This window comes from Lissotriton vulgaris, chromosome 4_1 (genome assembly GCF_964263255.1).
Source record: "Lissotriton vulgaris chromosome 4_1, aLisVul1.2, whole genome shotgun sequence".
Taxonomy (NCBI): domain Eukaryota; kingdom Metazoa; phylum Chordata; class Amphibia; order Caudata; family Salamandridae; genus Lissotriton; species Lissotriton vulgaris.
In genome coordinates this window covers 1,905,880,988-1,905,901,815 of record NC_141691.1, presented here as the reverse complement: position 1 = coordinate 1,905,901,815, position 20,828 = coordinate 1,905,880,988, and the positions used below count along the sequence as shown (strand labels likewise).

Genomic DNA, 20,828 nt, shown 5'->3' with positions numbered 1-20,828 from the left:
CAACATAAATGATAGAAGAAGAATTCCTATTAAACTTTGAGTCATGTTATTCATGATGAATGCTATATTAAAAAATAATAATAATACAGAATTCAGCACACACAAAGAAAAATTAGCTGTCCTAAAGAAAAAGAGGTGATGCAACCTAAATGGAAAGACTGTCACAGTAACAGAGGAAATGTTCTGAATCCATTTGATTTCAGAGTGTGAAGGAGCTCATCAATGTTCATTGCACTCATCTGTTACAAACAATCCATCTAATAAATGACTACATTCCCAAAATAAAGGGGTTTCCCATATAGCAGATTGCTTGAAACACAGGAAGAGAATCTTACATTTCTAGTCTGCTCAAGTCATATCACTTCATCAGATCTTTTAAAAGTCAATTCATATATATCATGAGCCCCTAATGTAAATCTATGGCAGAAGTGTACAGAATGGGCAATAGTAAAATAAATAGTAAAAAACAAAAAACACTGTAGTTTACCAACTTCAGAATGCTTGTCCTTCTCAATCACCTTCTTTGACATTTTCTCCTGCATGTTTTCAACTGTTTTCTCCTTAACTGGAACAGGGACAGTTGCATCGGTCCCATCTGAGCTCATCGATGCAGAGGACCTTTTCTTTTTGCTCACTTTAGGTAACTTCAAATTGTTATTCAAAGGCAGCTCCAAACGTAAGGCAGATATTTGGGATAAAGGAGCTAGAGACATAACATTAGGAAAGGCATGAAATGCTTGAAACAAAGTACCGAAATAGGATATTAATTACAGTGCGCAGTGCAACAATACAGGCACTGCAAATCACCACAGTAAAAATATATTTCACAACTTGTAATTCTGTTGAGACTTTGGACTGGGATCATGCCTCCATGCTCATTATTGAAAAAAGTACAATTTTGTATTTGTCAAACTACTGTCTGCTGTGGGCAGAGTCACTGCTATTTGACCTTGATACAGAAAACCCACTCAAAGTCATACTGCAGGAAAGGTAAACTAAGTAAACATGAGACAGTGCACAGCTCGATTCTATGAAAAGGTGAGTGTTGGAACAGGCATGTTCTGGCTGGCTGAGGCAAGGCCCTAGCCACCCAGAACTTAACACTCCTGTCAGGGGTGGGTGGTTACACTCACTGTTTAACCTGAGCTCACCCTTGGGTAGCTTGGCACTGAGCAGTCAGGCTTATCACAGAGGCAATATGTAAGGCATTGGCATATCATTCTCACACAATAAATACATTGAATGTCACAAAATAGACTTCACACGCGGTGTATGTAAATAAAGCTCATAATTCACAGACACATTAATTAACACAACATGAGCATCATGTATTTTTGGGCAAATATCACATTTGGAAAAACAACTAGCAGTATTAGGCCCAACCGTGTTAAAATGACATAAGTAATGAGCCTATTGGGAAAGATCCTACTTTATCCCCCAGCACCATTATGTGGTGCGAAATGTCAGAATGAGGCCCACCCTGGCAATTATTATGATTCGATGCCACACAGTTATAGGGTGCACAGAGATTACAACAATATTAGAAATGTGTACACACAGATAATTACAACACTTTTAAAAAGCACAGTGGGCCAAGGCCAAATGGGTAAAAAACAATGTCAAACGTAGTATTCTTTTGGCAAGGAATCTACGTATAAAACAACACCAACGTGCAGTGTAATTAATAACAGGCAGTCACTCCGACACCCTCACTCAGTACCGATACGTGGTGCCACGGACATCAGGCAGGTCCATATGGAGTGCATTCGCAGAAACACACACACAACACTGTAATACAGTGCAACTGATATCTGGCAGGTCTGTGGATAATGCACATGCCCCCTCCACCATTCAGCTAACCTTGACAACCATTCACCTAAGGACTGGAGATTATTAAAACCATCCCCCTGATACTAGGCCGATCACGCCCAGAGTCACACTTAGTCAAGGTCCCAGGGAAGAAGGTAGAAGGTAGGTAGCAGTTTTAATTAGGTGGCAGGTGACAAATAAGGGTATGACCACTACTTGGGAAGTTCACACATGCGGAGCAGAAGCGGGCTGAGGGCGATAGTTGTTCAATCAAAGGATTCCACACTGTGCCTTACGGCACCAGCTCAGTTCTGCGTAGCACAGCTGGGGTTGGTGTGGAGGAGGGGTCACGCATTCTTGTAACCTGCTTCCGATCGCTCTCAGAAGCATTCCTTAGCCTAGTCAATTTCTCTCAACACCCAGGCCCAATCTGGGTAAAACAAAGTGGCAACACAAAGTCACTGAGGGTGAGGGAGGAGAGGGCAGTTTGTCCACTGCATTGAGGGCACAAAAGGAACAATCAAGGAATGAGGGATGAAGCAGGGGAGCCTCTTGGAGGAAGGAGGCACCTGGTCAGACACACGTCGATCAAAGTAGCTCCCAGGCAATCCGATGCACAACGGAACACGGATCCTCTCCTCTGCACCTCCCTGGAAATGAGGCAACTGGTGAATCCACTCACCACTAAGGAAGTGTGCACGGTCCCTTCCAATGACAGTAATCCTCCTTGTGCACAAGAGATTCCTCTGGCTGTGTGCACCACAGAGTTCCAGGATTACCTATGCCACACCCCGATAAGTGTATTTCTAGCCTGCTGAAGTATGGGGCAAGTAGTTATACTGTGGCGTGCCTTTGAAGTTCGGGGTGATTCAGACGGTTTCCCTTTGAACCACAGGTGTCTGCCCTAAAGTTCAGTCCTGTGTGCTATGGGGCAGTGGAATGTGGAGCTTAATCTTTAGTGGGGCCATGATCTGGCTCCCAGATGCCAAGTGTTAAAACCTCTTCCTCTAATCTAGCCAGCCAGACCCGGAAATGGCAGAGGGCTGTTCTTCCAGTTGCATGCCCAATGTTTATAGTGGCCTCTGGAGAATGCACAGATGTGCTCCTCCAGTGTTGACCGGAGTCAAACTAAAAGGCGCACAAAGAGTTTTAGAGCAGATCAATGCACACTTCCTAGAAGTAGCATTTCTAAGCTATTAATGACAAATCCCTCTTTATCACAGAAGAGGGTTTGTCATTGTGAATCCAATGATAGGAACGATTATAAGGCTGCTCTACTGCAAGTCACTATTACAGATTGGAGTAATCCCCTCCATTTACCATGTTAACCTATAGGAAGAGCACACCTCATAGGTAGTGAAAACACAAATGGGTATTCTTCACTACCTGGGCAGGGAACATACGGGTGTACCTGCCCTGCCTTTCACCACCACTTGCTTCACCACTTAAGACTTACCCAAGGGAGCCCTAGTGGAAGTGAAAGGTCCCCTCAGGATTGTCAGTCATTTACAAAGGCCAAGCTAAGCATAAGTGCAATTGCGTACACATAGGCCTGCAACTGCAGGCTTAAAATGTTTAACATCATCACAGTTGCAAGTGCCCACCAACAGGCCTGCAATGGTAGGCTTGAGGCATGTTTAAAAACATCAGGTAAGCACTACTTCCTAACATGTGGAGGAAGGGTGCGGGCATTTTCACACTGCATTCACAGTGGGAAGGTGCCAAGAGCCCTAGGGCCACTAAAAGAGAATACTCAAAAACCCCTGAGAAAAAAAGCAAAAAGGTTAAGCAAAACACTATCAAAAGCAGGTCAGGTTCAACAGTTAGTTTCACACAAATGTACAACAAAAGACTTTTTGTCTTCTAAAAGGTATACACAGATTGTAGCACTCGCAGGTCCATGCAAATAAACCAGATTCACCACAGGCATCATTCATAGAAAATCCAGACATGAATGTTATATTTAGGAAACATTGAGCAGTCCTTCCACATGGGTAAATGGTTAAAAGGGCTATGGCCTTGACATATTCCACTAGCCTATACCCAGGCCATGCAAGACTATGTATCCAAAGTAGTCTGGGTACAGCATACAAAAGATACTCTGACAAAAGGTGGCTGCATTTTGGGCACCCCCACCAACGCATTAACTATTATGTTTCAAGGTCAATTTAAAAAGAAAACCTTTCATGAGCTCGTGTTAACGTCTATTATACTCGAGGGACAAAATGCAGATGCCTATGCAGAAATGTACATTAGTTTGGAGGCAGAGAATCATAGGCAACGCGGACGACTTTAGACCGATCACTTTCTTTGTATTTCTCAAAATGATTCTCAGTATTCGATTGTAACATAACATTTTAAATATTTGAGGTGGTATGGAGTCTGGTTTGCTGGCTAGAATATAGTTCCTTAAGAAAAGAAAAATTATAGTCTGGCACCCCACCCTGAAAATACATGAAAAATCACCTCTGATAATTATCAAAAAGCAAGAAGGAATGGTTTCTTACCTGTATTCCTAGTTCTCTCTCAGCGAAATCTCCACTGAAATCATAAGCATTGAATCGTCACACTCCAGTGCGGGGATCCCGGAGCAGTTCTTTCAAAGTCACATCTACTTTCCCTTACTTTGGAAAGGCCAGGAAACATATGCGACAGACATTCTGACATGTTAAATTCTTGCAGCCTTAAAAAGAGGCTAGATTGCTAATGTTTATGAAATTACTTTTAAATGTATTAGAAAAAAAAGGTTCAAACCTTAAAAAAAGGCAGAGCTTCGCTAAAAGATCCTGTCAGCAGGAACCAGAAAAAAGAACTGAGTAACTTACCACCTACAAAGCATAATGAGACACTGGAAGTTAGAAGATCCTAAAGGGGCAGTGTCTTGTTTACACTGTTTCAATGTTGCAGCCTATTCAACATATATTGCTATGCATTATTCCTTAGCTTACTTTAAAAAGTGATTCTGAAGGATGTTTTTAGAAGACCACTTTCAATTTTGATTTAAGCGATTTTTAAAGGTATGACCCATTTTTCCTTCTAACTTTTAAAGTAATTCCATAAATATTGGCAATATTGTCTGTTTTTAAGGCTGCAAAAATGCAACGCATTAAAAACATCACATGTTTTTGGCCTTTTCGGAGGTGAAGTAGATGCAACTTTGAAAGAACTGCTTTGAGACCCCTGCATGTGAGCGGGACAATTCAGTGCTTATGATTATCAATGGAGATCCCGTAATAGAGAAGAGTGTATAACATTTCCAAGAACTGAGCAGCAATTGAAAATGTGAGTTGAAAAGTATGAGTGTTTCACAATGACTGTGTGACCTGTCCATATACTCCTGCTCCCCTTTTAATAGTTTTCTACTGCGAATACTTAATACTGCAAGTATCAGAATGCTTTGGGAGACTGGAAGCAGTGCCAAATATTGTAGATGTGCGAATATAAGTTCTGAGTGTGCAGCAACATAGTGTAATGGTTGATAGTTGCTTGTACTTACAAGAGGAAGTGGACACAGTACGCTGTCTCTTGTCTTCTAGGTGCTCTAGAGTTGAGGCTGGCACTGTGGCAGAGGTAGCACGAGTTCGCATTATGCTTTCTGGTGAAACAGTTTCAGGCTCAATCTCTTTTTCCGTACTGTGATAATACTTTACATGGTAATCTAGGAGTTTTGCTTTGCGAAATGCCTTCGAGCAAGCAGGGACACTACATTTAAACTTGTTGTGGTCCAAATCTACAAGAGGTTCTTTCGGAGACGTCACACATTCTGTCCTTTTGGAATTCACAGCTGTAACAATAATAAAAAAAAGTCAAATTTTTCATGTATGGAAAAGAGGTTTCATTTTTCTACCAAACAAACGCCAGATGTGTTGAACTCTATGGAGCAATTTTGGCCACAAAAGCAATGAATGAATTACCAATCCAATCAGTAATCGCCAAACAAACTACATCAATATTTGAAACACTGTCTGGCCTTCTAAAGCTTGAGCACATTTAGACAATATATTTATTTATAGCTACCTTGTTGATAAAATTACCAGCAAAGAAACACATGAGCCTTATATCCCAGCAGCTCATGGCACAGCAAGCTACAGCTGTTACCTGATTGACTGTCAATTTTCGAAATACCTTTTGTACGTGGTTACTAGCTCTACTCTATTATTCTTTTTTTGTATATAGGAGACTGTTGAGAAAACTGGACTTCATCCCCATATCTTATGCAGATGATACCCAGCTACTCCTTCCACTTGACAAATCCAACCCTAATTTCCAAACCATCTTTTGGAAGGAATGAAATCTATAGCGGAATGGATGAAAAGAAACTTTCACCAACTAAACGCTACCAAGTCAGAGATGATGCTTTTTGGCGATGCTACCATGGTATGGTCACTTACTTGGTGGCCAGAGGACTGGGCCCCACCTCTTGCCCTAAATCAGTGGTGAAAAACCTTGGAGTCCATCTGGACCAAAAACTCACCTTGAGAGATCATGTCTCCTCTACCATCGGAGCCTGCTTCCACAGCCTTAGCATGCTCAGAAGAGTATTCCCTTTCCTTCCACTGTCTTAGAGAAAAACCTTGATTCAGGCTCTCATTTTAAGCCGCTTAGACTACTGTAATGCGCTGTTGATCTCAGCCAATAGAAGGGACATAAATAGATGGCGTGTGGTCCCAAACACCGCGGCTCGCCTAGTGGGCAATGCCCCCCCTAGTACAACCTCCCTCCCTTTGCTGAAGTTACATTGGCTACCCATACGAAAAAGGGTTCATTTCAAAATCTGATGTATGGCCTATAAAGCTGTATACAGATTAGGCCCTAGTTATCTCAATGACTAATATGTTAACTATGTGCCTCTTAGACCCCTCCGTTCAGGTGACAAAGCCATGATTTTTGTCCCATGCATTAGAAGATCTCGACAAGGGGGTAAGACCTTTTACCATCTTGGCCTGCGCCTATGGAATGATCTCCCCATTCGCCTACGACAATGTACAGACTACCTGGCCTTTAGGAAACGTCGCTCTTCTAACTAGTCTCCTTGGTTCGCTTATGTGTCCTAAGCGCTGAGATACCCTTATGGAGCGATTCAATAAATAGGTACTTCTTCCCCAGCATCAACCCAACAATATCAGACTGTTCTTTACCCCAGAAAAAGGAACAACTTATGCGGATAATCAACAAACCTTTTACAAGTTCAATTAGTCTTCCACTAAAACATGACCGCCTATTGCACAGGCCAACCCGAACTCCCACTTTTTAAATTTTTAAGAGGCTAATACACGGTCAAGTTCTGTGAACTTTCTGTGTTCTCTCAAGAAATCTTTAATTTTAAACATGACCGAATATTCTGAGGACTAGCCAATGAAGTTTCAAAATTACTCCCATATTTTCCTATTTACTCTACTTTATGCAAGTGTCTTCACTGGTCTGGGTAAGGTATCAGAGTGCTTTAAAAATGTAATTTTCAAAGGAGAGAACAAGCAGAAAGGAGTATGTTACTTACCCTGTAATAATCGGTTTGGGGCATGTAGTGCAGCAGATTGACATGCTCTGCAAAATCCTGCCATCTAGTGTTGGATTCAGAGTTGTGCAAATTGGTTTTCTTTGAAGAAGATTTTCGAGACACAAGATTGAGTGACTCCTTCTTGGTAACACTGCACATGGGCATCAACTCATTTGTTAGATTGCTTTCCCGTAGGAGGGTGAGAAAAGAGTGTAGAAAGAGTGTAAGAATGATGATGTCCATGCTAAATGCGAAATGTATCACCTAAATATGAAATATGACAACGGCCACAGACGTCCAGGGAGGAGGGAGGTTGCATGTGAATCTACAGCACATGCCACAAACAGATGCTTACAGGGTGAGTGATATCATCCGTTTGATGACATGTGTGGCTGTAGACACACATGCCCTGCATAGACTATAAAGCAGTGGCTTTTCTGTGGGACTTGCAGTAGTTTGAAAAACAGTATGTAGCACTGCCTGGCCTAAACTGGGCTGTTGACGTGTGAAAAAATCCACACAGTAGTGTTTGGTAAATGTGTGTAGGATAGACCACATAGCTGTCTTTCAAATGTCAGCTAAGAGAATATTTCCTAAAAAAATAAGCCATATTAACTCCCTTTTCACGAGTAGAATGTGCTGTGGGAATAATGGGTAAAGATCTTTTGGCTTTAGTGTAGCAAGTTTGAATACATTCAACTATCTAACGGGCTATGTCCGATTTGGATATGCCTTTATGAGGCGGAGAAAAGGCCACAAAAAGTTGTTTTGTTTTTCTGATAGTTTTAGTTCTATTAGTATAGAACATAAGAACTCTTAACATCTAGGGTAAGGAGAGCTATTTCCGCTAGAGAATCCGAGTTAGGGAAAAACTAGAAACTCAACAGACTGATTAAGATGAAATTGAGAAACCACTTTAGGCAGAACTGAAGGATTAGTACGAAGAACTAGCTTTTCTTTATGTACTTGAAAAAGAAAACAAGTTACTTACCTGTAACTTTGATCCCCAGTATTGATAACTTTCATACCAAACATTTGGTGGCAACAGAAGGCATTGGTAGCTTGAATCTGCCAGCCGCTCTCTCCATCAGCTTATGGAACCCCCCTTTTTCTGCTGACGGGGAGTCTACCAGATCGAGATATGGCGAAGCCGAGTCTGGGATGACATACTCGTCCCATTCCACACCTTGATCAGGTCTGCCATCAAAGTTTTGATCCTCATCCGAGGAATCATCATGAGTGTCCAGCGGTATCGAAGGTACCTGTGGAACCGGAGTCTGCGGCTGAGATGTCACCTGAGCCGGCAATTCTGGAGAAACCACCGCAGAAGCTGCAGTGACAGGCAGGGTTTGCGTAGTCGGAACAGCATCTAGATTTGTAACCCTTCAGCATGTTTTGGAGATCCTGCAAGAGAGAAGATGGTACAGACACCATGTCTTGCCTCGAATACTGTTGTGGCTGGGCAGAATGATGATACCCACATTCCTGCTGGTACTCCCCTTCGGAATCAGTTTCCTGGCATTTAACCAGAAGCTGAGATGGAATGTTTGCATAACCATATGAGTCCTGATAGTCATCCTCTGATTCGTCATTATCCTCCTCTAACAGCAAAGCTGGAGGCAAGGGCGTAACTCTCCTAGGAGACGTCACGTCAGGTGTAATTCGCCTCATAGAAATAGTCATTCTTTCCGTCGACGATGGAGCTGGTAATACTGCCGTTCTAGCTGTCGTCGACGGAGTAGACTTCGTCGACTAACGAACAATCATCGACGAGATGGGTGTCGTCGACGACGAGACAGTCGACGCTCCTGCTGTCGTCGTCGTCGTCAATGTTGTCGAAGCCCTCGACGCCGACACTGTCGTCGTCACCACCGTCGACGAACTCTTCGTCGTCGCTGCCGTCGTCAACATCTTCGTCGTCCGCGATGATCCCGTCGACGTCGATTGTACCGTGGACGGGCCCGTCGACGGTACCATTTTAAGTTTAGGCTTCACCGCCTTCGACGACGAAGCTTTTATCTGCGTCGTCGACGACTTGGAACTTCTGTCAGACTTCCCAGAAGACTGAGAAGAAGGTCTTTTGAAGGCTGGATCAGTCTTCATCCCAGAAGAAGGTATAGATAATCCTTCCCTCTCCTTTTTACCATGGTGAGGAGATTCGACTGGACCCTGGCTCTCAGACTCTCTGGGGTCTTTTTTGAGGCCTTAGATGGACGCTCCATAGAAGGAGAAGGGGAAACTTCTTGTAGATGAGGCTGAAGAAGAGTCTTCACTGTCACTGGAGACTGTGTCTTTTCTGGACTTCAACTTCTGGAGCCAGGTAAGAAGCCTACCCTCACGATCCCGGAGGGTCTTGGTAGAAAAGGTGCGGCAGATCTTGCAGTCCGCAGCCTTATGATCAGGATAGAGGAAATAAATACAATCTTTATGCTTGTCCTCAACAGACAATCTTTTCTTGCCACAGGTGGAACATGGCTTGAAAAGGACCTTCTTCTTCTCCTTATCAGACATCCTGGAATGGACAGCCAACAATTCTGAAGAGAAATCCTGAAGAAAAGTTCTGAAAAGAGTAGAGATTGAGCAGAGCTCAAAGGAAACTCCCTAAGCACAATGTGCGGTAGAAAATCGGAGGTGCCTTCAGGAGGGTTCTATGGGGTGAGACTCTTCTGATTGACTGATGCTTAGTTTGGTCTCTTTTACAAAAAGAGGCGGATATGCTACAAAAGGGAATGAGGCCTAGGCCTTTTTCTTTCTATTTTTGTACCTACTGCTATGTTATTTTGTTACTGAGACTCCCATTCCGACGACTGGGAATGATACAAAAGCATGGGAATCTATGAAAGTTCCAATACTGGGGCAAATAGTATTTCTAAGGTTAAAGCCTAGAGCTCCCTAACACGATAGAGTGAACGGATGGCAACCAAGAATGACACTTTCCATGAAATAAATTGTAGCGGGCATGAGTGAAGAGGCTCAAATGGAGGACCCAGGAGCATGGTTAGAACATTAAAGTTCCAAGAGGGTGCCGCAGGAACCTTAGGAGGGATAACTCTTTTTAGACCTTCCATAAAAGCTTTAATAACCGGTACTTTGAACAAGCATTTGAAATGTAATAGGTCTCGCATTTACGAGAGCTTAAGCTATTAGCATGGCTTGAATTCTCTCAAATGTGAGACATATTTCATTGCAAATATTTTTTATTTATAAGCCCCCATGCTGCGCTTTTACACTAATAAAGGCCATGCCCCTTTTAGACGAGCCGTGTCTAAAGAAATGTCTGTGACCGCCATTGAAGTGAACCCAAGGTATGGGGCGCTTTTACCAAAAAAAGCATTTGTTTGTCAAGTTGACAAACCTTGTCTACCTTCTACAATATTCACAGCAGAAGGGATGAACTATGGACGCGGACTTTCCGTTCTGCCACCATGCTTCAGCGTCCAAATATTGCCCCACGTGTCAGGCACCTTCCTCTCGACTAGCCTTGTTATCTCTCCCATCAAACTTTGTGGAGCAGTCCCTGAATCATAGGGTATGTTATGCAGTGCACGCAATATATCATTTCTCTTTTAATTAATGCGGTCAACAATAGTGGATACAACACTTCCTCATAGAACAGGCACATGCTGGGCCGAAACAGTGTAAGCTTTAGTGCTTCAGCGGAAAGGTACATCGAAGAGCAGCAGCAAGAGCTTTCTCCATCACAGGACATGTACAAATCAAGTGACAGCAGTGCAAGTGTTGCTTCCTCATAGGACAGGTACAGTACAGCAGAAGCAAAGTAAATTTCATTCTCACTTAAATATTCCAGGTGAGCATCCTGATGATCCTACTGCTGTCACTCATAGACCTGCCATATCTCCTGATGTCATATCCCAGTCTTGCTGCTGTCAATATCTTTACATCCAAGTGCTGCTATTCACATGCACCTTTGTCAATGAATCTTAGATCTTAAAGGATAGACACTTACGGCACCAAAACAGAGGCTTTCCCTACTTGCTGTATGAAAGGGGATGGAGAAATCAACATGTGCTGGCCCTGTGTGGTCACTTTAATGACAAAATTGCAAAAACAAAGAAAGAGAAAATCCTATGCAGATTGTCGACTTAAAGCAACAGTGATGCCTGCAAAAGGAAATATGGATATTTTAGTTGGTAAGCTACAAAAAAACGAACGTATAAGGCCTTTTACAAAATACTGGAGTTTGTGTTGATATTTTGGCTTTCAACTTATTGAGCAGTAGCCATTATCTAGTAGGTGGCCGTTACTTAGAGCAGCACAGACTAACTATTTTCAAGACCATAGGTACTCACAAACATTTTCCGAGGGGCCAAAAGTTTGGTCTGTGATGTGCTCAAGGGCTGCCTTGATGCCAGTAGAGTGCCGGTCGGGAGTTTGGGGGCGTGTTGGTGATAAGCTGGGTGTAGGAGAAGCAAAGCATATACTTGAAACCAGCAAACCTAGGATTAATCCAGGCTTTCCCACTTAAAACAATTGCCTAGGGATTATTTAAGTGCCTGTGTACACCTTATGGGGCTGGAAAATGTGGAATGTCATGCCCCTGTAAATGTATGATTCACTGTCTTCTGTGCTTATGCTGATCTGTTTCGCCTTTTTCAAAATAATAAAATTTAGTATAAAAAAACAATTGCCTAGGGTCACACAATTTGTTTTTTTTACTTTCCCTCTTGTTTCTTCATTATCACATGCACAAGGACCTCAAAATACAGGACTTCAGAATGTGCACCATACAAAACTTTCCTGTGTTCAATTTAAGAAACTATTATACTGTTCATGTTTAATAGGAACCGAGGTCACCCACAGAGTGCACATAACTGACTTTCCTCTTAGCTCACTCTTGGCATTGGTGTCAGGGTAGGAGGAAGAATTAATGTTTCTAAATTCATGTATAAAAAATATCACTTAAAAAAAAAAGGTCTACAAAAATAAATTTAAGCAGTGCAGGACACACTAGTTGCTTCCCTTCAATTAACCAATTTCTCTCCCTCTCCGAGTGAAAACATGCAGTGGTGGCCCTTGTGTTGTCCAGATTAGATTACTGCAATGCCCTTTACATAGGGTAAATAAGGGTCTCCTACACCGACTCAAACTTGTGTAGAATGCTGCTGGCAGGCTGGTGATGGACCTTACTAAATTCCACTTGGTTGCGGCTACCATCAGGAGCCTTGACTGGTTTCCTTTGGGTCGGGGAACTATGTTTAAAGCCCTGTGTTTGGTGCCCAAGGCCTTTTACAATATGGGATCAGAAGGCATTTAAACACAGTTTCTGAGATATGCCCCTGGTAAGCAGATAAGATCTTCCAGCAAGAATTTGGTGACTGTGTCTAGATTCAGGAAACCTAGATGGGGGGTGTGAGGTCCTTTTCGCTGGCTGCGGCCAATTTGTGGAACTTTCTTCCTCTTTCAATTTCGATTCTGGAAAATCATTCCTCATTCCACAAGGCCTTGAAGACTTGGCTCTTTACCAATACGAATCTTTAAGCCCTTTATCTATGGATACCCTTGATCATGATCCCTATCCGCAACGCATTGATGCCCCTGGGCTAAGTTCGCGCTTTATAAAGCTTATATTCATTCATTAATACTGGTCTGATTATTGTTTTTTTTTCATAATAAGTGCTGAGTTGAGTAAACAAAATAGAAAGACAGTATTTACAGATTATGTCCTTATATTAGAAAGGGAATATGTACAAGACATTCAGAAGAAGATAGCAAAATCCGCTGCTCTCTTTGTAGAATCCTCCACCTTGGAGGTTGGGGGAGAGCAGCTCGGAATCCTGATGAGATCGAATAGTTTTTTGGGTCTATTTTTGGCGGAGTCAAGGAGGGTTTTGAAGTGCGCCGCTTTCTCAAGGAAGATGTGCTAGTGGTACTTGGATCTTGCTGTGCGAAGCATGGCTAAATTGTCAGTGGAGAGGACTTGCCTCCATTGCTTCTCCAGGAATCTTAGCAGCTTCCTTTCCTCATAAAGGGATTTGTTGAACCAAGGTGCTGAGGGAGTGGGCCTTATCCTTTTGCTTTTGAGTGGAGCGACGTTATTAATTTCAGCTGCAAGAACTGTGAGGCATTGGGAGGTGAGATCGTCAACAGCTATGTCCGGGTCTAGCCTTGGAAGTGATAGCAAAGCTGATTCACAGAGGGGACCGACATCAATATTTTTGGCATCACGGAACTAGGAGATGGCCCTCTTGGGTTGGCCAAGAGTTATAGAGTGTGAAAGTTGAAGAGAGAATGGGATGAGGTGGTGGTCAGACCAATCTACATGAATTGGGGTAGTGGTAGAAAGCATGCCTGCTGTAGAAATAACAAGGTCCAGGATTGCGCCCTTAGAGTGGGTTGATTCAGTGCAGTGTTGGATAAGATAGTTTGCAGAGAGGAAGGTGGCCAGTGAGTTCGCAGAGGAGTCTTGCGGTACGCCCCAGTGGAGATTGAAGGTCTGATTGTCACTTTGTGAGTATTGGTACCTGATGAAGGGCCACTATGAGGCGGGCGGTAAATGATATGGAATCTGAGCGGTGAACGGTGTTGCAATTGAAGCTCAAGAGAAAGGCATTCAAAGGTGTGAGAGGAGCTGATTGGAGAGGCCTTAAGTTGGAGGGCGTTTCTAAAGATGACTGCAACACCTCCCCCCGTGTTGTCAGTTCTGTCATTCCTAACTATGGAATAACCTGTGGGTAATAGGAGATCAAACATAGAGTGAGAGGTATCTTTGAACCAGGTCTCTGTGAGGAAGAGCATGTCAAGTTTGTGAAGGGTGATGGTATCGGAGATTTCAAGTTTGTGTTTTACTGCAGATCTGCAGTTCTGAAGCATACAGCGCAGCTCTGTCAAGACTGTTTTGGTGACGGGGCACTTGGGCTCTGAAGGGTGATCGGGATATTGTACTCATGCGGGGGTGCTCGGGAGTGTTTAGGTGGATGCTTTGTTCTGACAGAAGTGATGGTCGGAATAGTGTAGATAGTGGGGTTGCTAGGGTATGCCTGTTGAAGAAGGGTGGCGTTCACAGGCTTGTGCGAGTTAACAACGTTTGCAGACGAAAGGTTGAGCTTGGCTGTATTGGGTTGAGGGGGCGAGGTGCATCTCATGGGAAGTTGGGAGGGAGTAGAGGTGCATGGAGGGGTGGAGATCTTAGAGCATAAAAGTGAAATAGCAGCTGTATGCTGGGAGATGGAGGTGATCAGAGAGCCTAGCGTATTTTCCAGTGAGAAGGAGGCAGAGGACGGAGGGTTGGGTGGCTCGATTGAAACAAGGGGGGGTGGAATTGGTGGTGGAAGGAAGGGAAAGGTGGGGGGACAGGAGGTGAGTTGGGGTGTGGGTTCACAGGTGGGGAAAGGTGGAGGTTGAGAGCGGGAGTAAGTGAATTGGAGGTTAAGGGAGAGTTGTCATTGTTGTTGTTGCACGAGGGAGAGGAATTAAGGACAAATTTAGAGGGAGAAAGGTGCGGAACACGGTGGTAGGGAAGTAGGAGGGGGGGAGGCCTGTGTGGCGTCATGGGAATGTAGGAGGTTTGGGCGGAAAAGAGGTGCAGTGGTTGTGGAGGTCCTGTCAGTTAGGAGAGGTGGCAGTGAGGGAACGGTCATCTGGCAGAGTGAGGGGGGTTGAGAGAAAGGGAAGTTGAGGAAAGGAGGTGGTTCTGCTGGGCCCGAGGGAGGGAGATGGAAGGGGTTACTAGGAGGGGAAAGGGGGTAGTGCAGCAGTACTGGAGGAGTAGGAGGGAGGAGAGAGATGCAGTGGGAATGTGGCGAAAACGGGGTGAATGACGAGGGGATGAAGGGATGGAGAGGAGGGATGGAGAGGAGGGATGGAGGGAGGGATAAGGGGAGCATAGGGAAAGTTAATTGGGGGAGAGGGTTGGAGGAGAGGTGGACTAAAAAGCTAAAAAGGGGGGGTGATGGGAAGAAGTATGGGGGAGGAGAAGAGATTGGAGTATCGTGCTAGTGCAGATGGAACGAGGAGCGTATTAGCTAGTGGTAAGGCTGAAGTAATGTGGGAGGGGACATACTGTGAGGGGGAGGAATAGGAGAGGAGGTAAATTGGGGGGGGTTTGGGGGGGGGGGCGAGGGAAGAGGGCCGACCTGTGTTTCTCGAGAGTGCAGCCAATTGGAGTGAGGTGGGGTCGGCGGAGGAGAAAGGGAGTAATGGGTGGGACTGGAAAGAGAGTCAGGGGAAACCCGGTTGCAGAGGAGGGGAGTAAGGAGGGGAAGAGGTGGTCAAAGAGCGAGAGGCAGGTGTCTTTGCCTTGGATCATGACAGTACCGTTGTTATAGAGTGAAATAGTGAGGTAGCCATTGAAGCACTCAGAGGGGGAAATCTTTAGTTGTTTCTCATGCGGGATAGAGGAGGAGGAGGTGACGTTAAGGGAATTGTAAAAACTTTTGGACCAAGAGGGGGTGTCGCGAGTGAAGAAAATGAAATCGTTCAATAGTGTTATGCTTCAATCGTTTTATTGTAGCTTTAGTCTGGTCGGGAGGATAAATGATTTTGTAGCAATTGGCTCAAGACTTAACTCGAGAGGTGGCCATGTTGGGAAGATGAGGCGAAGAAGGGTGGGGGAGAGATGAGAGGGGTGTTACTGGGAAAGCGGTAGTGAGGAGAAATAAAAGGGCAAAAAGGGGCGCATAAGGGTATAAGTGGTGAGGGTACAGGTGCATGAGCCTTGTAACCCTACAGTGTCTAAGCCAATTCTTAGACATTGAAAGTGCATATGGTACTGGGAGTTTGTCATTACGAACTCCACAGGACCATAATGGCTTTACTGAAAACTGGGAGGTTTGGTATCAAACTTCTCAGCACATTGAACCCTCACTAATGCCAGTGTGGGATTTAATGAAATATGCACACAGAGGGCATTTTAGACATACCCCCTGAAAAAACAGCCAGCCTGGTGTGGTCCCTGAATGGCTGCCCACCATTTTCCACCACCTTCCTAATGGACCTGAACTCTTTAAACAGCACAGGGCACTTTTTAGCACGCACCTCCTTCAGATGTACCTTGAAGCACGGGAAAGGGGTGCATCCAGAAGATTTGAGTACTGCCACTATTGTGGTGATACCTAAGGAGGGGCGACACCCACAGAATTGTAGTTCGTATAGGCCCATTTCCCTCACAAATGTGAAGACTAAGATCTTGCCCAGGATTCTGGCCAACAGTTTGACCACGGCTATTCCAGGACTTATTTTTAGGGATCAGTCAGGCTTTATGCCTCGCAGGTCGACAAGACCCAATCTCAGACTGGTCTCCAACTGGTTGGAGTTGGTGCAACATAGGACGGACCACCATCTCAGATTATCCCTAGATGCTGAAAAGGCATTCAACACGGTTCACTGGCCGTTTCTTATGGCAGTACTAGAGAGACTGGGATTTGGTCCAGAGTTCAGGAGATGGATAGCTCTTCTGTATGAAGGACCGTTAGCCAGGGTCAGAGTCAACGGGGTGACGTCCAGGAAATTCGTGATCGAGCGGGGTACTAGACAAAGTTGCCCCCTAACCCCTCTCCTATTTGCAATAGTCCTGGAACGCCTGGCATCCGTCATACGTGCGCACCCACACATAAGCGGTTTTCGGGTCACTGATAAGGACGATCTGGATGAACGCATTTCGCTATATGTCACACGGCCTCCTTCCTAATATTATAGAGAGCTGCGAGGACTATTGTAGGTATGCTGGGTATAGAATTAACTGGGAGAAGTCAAGTGTATACCCGGTAGGACGTGCGGTCGAACATAGTATTTATACCAGCCAACTGCAGGTTACAACAACTGGGATAAAATATTTAGGTATCCACATTACACTAGACAGGCAACTGGCACTGGAACGAAATTTGAATAGAGTATTGGGGGAATTCCGTTTAGTTGCAGACCTCTAACACTGCTTGGAAGAGCTGCGCTCTTCAAAATGGTAACCCTCCCTAAGTTTTTATACATCATGCAAAACACCTACCATCAGACACCAGAACGGGGGTTCAGTAAAATTGACAACATTCTAAGGAAATTTCTCTGGGGAGGGAAGACCGCCAGGGTGGCACTGGGGAAGCTGCAATGTATCCAGTATAGCGGTGGCATTTCCCTGCCGGATAGACGGGCTTACTATTGGGCGGCTCACCTGATTGTAATTAATGAATGGGCCTTTGAGGAAAGGGACCATCCAACATATGCGCTTGAGCACACACAGTTCATGCACAGGCCGTACACACACTACCTTTACGGAGGAAAGGGTGTTGCAAAACTGCTACCGGACACACAAATAGCGATAAGGGCATGGAAAAAGGCAGAGAAGCACATGAAGTGGGAAGACCGGATTACTAAGAAAACCCCACTTTTGGTGGGAACATGACTTAAGGAATTTCTCAAGTTGAAAGGTTTTCAGAAGTGGGATCTGGTGGGTAGCTCCAAGCTAAAGGACATAGTATATTGAAAAGAGTTGATGAAGTTCCCGCACCTCCAGCTAGAATATGATATGAACATGACACAACACTAAGTATTTGCAACTGAGGCATGCCTGGCAAGCGCAACATATTGATATGGAGGGCCTCCCAGAATATGCTCCATTAGAAGGGAGACTTTTGAAGGGCGAAATAGATGGGAAAGCGGTGTCATGGACCTACAGGACAATCATGAACAACACACCTGACCCACTATGAAAATTGAGACTGCATTGGGAGGCGGATCTGGGGGACCTAGAAGATGTGGACTGGGAAATTGCATTGATACACCCCAGGGAGCTGGCCATGATGCGGCTGATCCAGTTTAAATATCTACACAGAATGTACTATGATAGAGCTCGACTGTACAAGATGGGTAGAGTGGAGACCCCCAAATGCTTGATATGTAAAACTATGGAAGGAACCTTCTTCCACACTGTATGGGGATGCGCCCAGGCACAGTTATTTTGGGGCAAACTTCTGAAGTAATTCGAACTTATATTGAAGGCACCAATACCCCCCCAGACCCCATATTCATTCTGTTGGGTATTCCCACGAAGATGGACCTTCATAAAGTAGAACGGACGTTACTTCAACTGGGTCTGGTTGTAGCCAAAAGAGACATGGCAAAGGCCTGGGGAGCTACGAGTAATCGGACACTGGAGGAATGGCGGAAGGGGATGTACATGTATATGCTGGGAGAGAAAATAACGTACAAAGCGAGGGGGTGCCCTAAGAAATTTTCAAAAATATGGAAGCCAGGGCTTACCTATAATGGTTTGACACTCACAGTAGTTCGGGGAATTGGCGTACTAGGCAGGGAGTGGGAGGAGGGATGAGGGATTCCGTTGACAGGCAATTTTCGTTGTTGATTATTTCCATGCTAATATTGTATGATTTCGCTATATCTGTAAAGAAAACTGAATCAAGATGTTTTGTATACTCCCTGTGGTCTTGTAATGTGATTGAGAAAGTGCAAATAAATACATTACCCCCCCTCCCCCCCCCCCCCCCCCAAATGGACCTCGACCCTGTAGCTGTACAGTGCTCTTGCAGCTGTACCCTCACTAATGATCTAGTGCACCCAGCTAAAGGGGTGTCTTACCTTTACCATAGGAAGTGGGTTGCAACCATGTCGACTATTCACTTTTCTCTGTAACAAAACACGCAGCCTGCAATGGTAGTATGTGTGTTAAAGTATAGGACCGCTAAGGGTGGCACAATATGTGCTGCAGCCCTTAGAGGCCTTAGCAGGTCACAGTGCCCTTGGTACGCATGGTACCTTTGACAAGGGACTTACATGTGGCCAGAGAGGTGCCAAATGGGTATACAAATATACAGTTTTGAGAAACAACAGACCCTGGGAACCTGATTGGCAGGAAATCCAGGACACATCACGTCAAAGTGCCACAGAAATCTGGCAGAAAGTGGGGGGGTTACTGCAACAGAAACCCAGACTCCTACACTTACCCAATAACAAAGATCTTGGTGTCTAAAAAGATATAAAAATATGTGCTAGTTTTCAAAAGTGGTGTGGATCTCCTTATTGAGTGTGTGTGTGTATCATTTATTGACTCCATGTATGCAATACATGTCTAACATTACTTAATAAGCCTAAAGCTGCTCGACCACACTAGCACAAAAAGAGCACCTTGGGCTTGTTTAATCAAGCTCTGTCGACTAGTAAGGGATACCTGGACTCTCTACACGATATACCTCTTTTTCGTATATTACATGAGGACCCATATTGCTACAGTTGTGAGTCACCAACTAACGCAGGAGACTGCAAGCAGGCGACACACTTACTTTTCTGTATCCAATCTGGCACCAAGAGGAAACTCAAGAGATGTGGAATCTACAGGTAGATTGAGTATCCACCAGAAAGCTTGGGACCTGATAGTAGGAACAGTTATATATATATTATTGAGTAAATTCTATTAACACAATTACAATATATGTACATAAATGCAGTTTTACTGTTACCAAGTCTAATACTCTAAAGTACTACCAATCCTAAAACAATCTTAATTTTGCAAGTGTTTAATATACGACTTCCAATTTATATGCACTGAAAACACTGTGATATTACTACTTCTACCTGGGGTTGTTGAAGCAGTTCTTCCATCACTAACAGTATTTGATGTCAATGTTCGTACATATTCCGTTTCTGCACATATGTACTCTTTGGGAAATACTGGGACTAAAGGAGCTTGAACTTCGCCACTGCGACTCAGATCAAGTGGGAAACATGGCACATACTTCTCCAAAGACAAAGGAGATACTCCAGGTGCTAGACAAAGCAAAAGAGTAGTACACTATTAAGGCGTGGGTAAATAATGGAAATTAACAGATTTTTTTTTAAAGGAACGTAAAATAACATAAGAAAACTGAATAAAAACAAAAAGTTTTTATATCAAATAAACCCTTGGATTAAAATAAATAGTCCACGGTGAAATATACTTGTAATACAATAGGTGATAGACAAATACTTTTTCTCTACATTTTCTTCAGTGCTCTTCACTGAAGTATGCTTTTTTCCAGCTGCCAAATACACATGAAACCCTTGCACTTTGCTATGTAATGCTCTTTTATTATCTATAAAGTGATTTCATTACACACCACCGGCTTAAAGGTGCAGCAAAACCTAAAGACCAGGGGATTAAGGAAATCACAAGTTTATGTCTTTACCTTAAAATATAAGGTGGCCCTTAGTCTTCTAGACATCACGTGGCAAGGAACTTTATTTGTTATAATGGCCGTTCCAAAGGAGAAATGATCTTCCATTTGCCATCACTTCAGAAGGGAGAACTACCACCACTGGACTCAGAATTAAGCAGCTTAGGTTCTAGGGTCTAGCAATCAGGAACAGAGGAATTACTGTGGACACACTTAATAACCAGGCACAGAAATAGTACCTATGATCATTGCTCAACAGGGATCCAATCCAAAAAAGGGTGGTTTTAAAAGGGGGAAGTAATTATGGGAACTTAAAATCTAGTGCTTTTTAGTGGTCTCTAAAGTATGCACAGTTTCAATGAGGTTAGTATATGGAGGTGACAGTTTAAGCAGAAGTGTTAAACTCT

At 44.0% G+C, this 20,828-nt stretch overlaps 1 protein-coding gene across 7 annotated transcripts in view; it reads right to left on the bottom strand.

Annotated features, from left to right (window-relative positions):
• The window catches only part of PHF20L1 (PHD finger protein 20 like 1), a 648,585-nt gene that overhangs the window by 384,652 nt on the left and 243,105 nt on the right, over positions 1-20,828 (bottom strand). For all 7 annotated transcript variants that reach the window (XM_086966240.1, XM_086966239.1, XM_086966235.1 and 4 more), the window contains 3 exons: positions 19,844-20,035; positions 5,306-5,593; positions 488-703 (listed from right to left, as the gene is read on the bottom strand). In XM_086966240.1, coding sequence (XP_086822366.1) covers positions 488-703; positions 5,306-5,593; positions 19,844-20,035 — 696 coding nt within the window. The remainder of the gene's footprint in view (positions 1-487; positions 704-5,305; positions 5,594-19,843; positions 20,036-20,828) is intronic.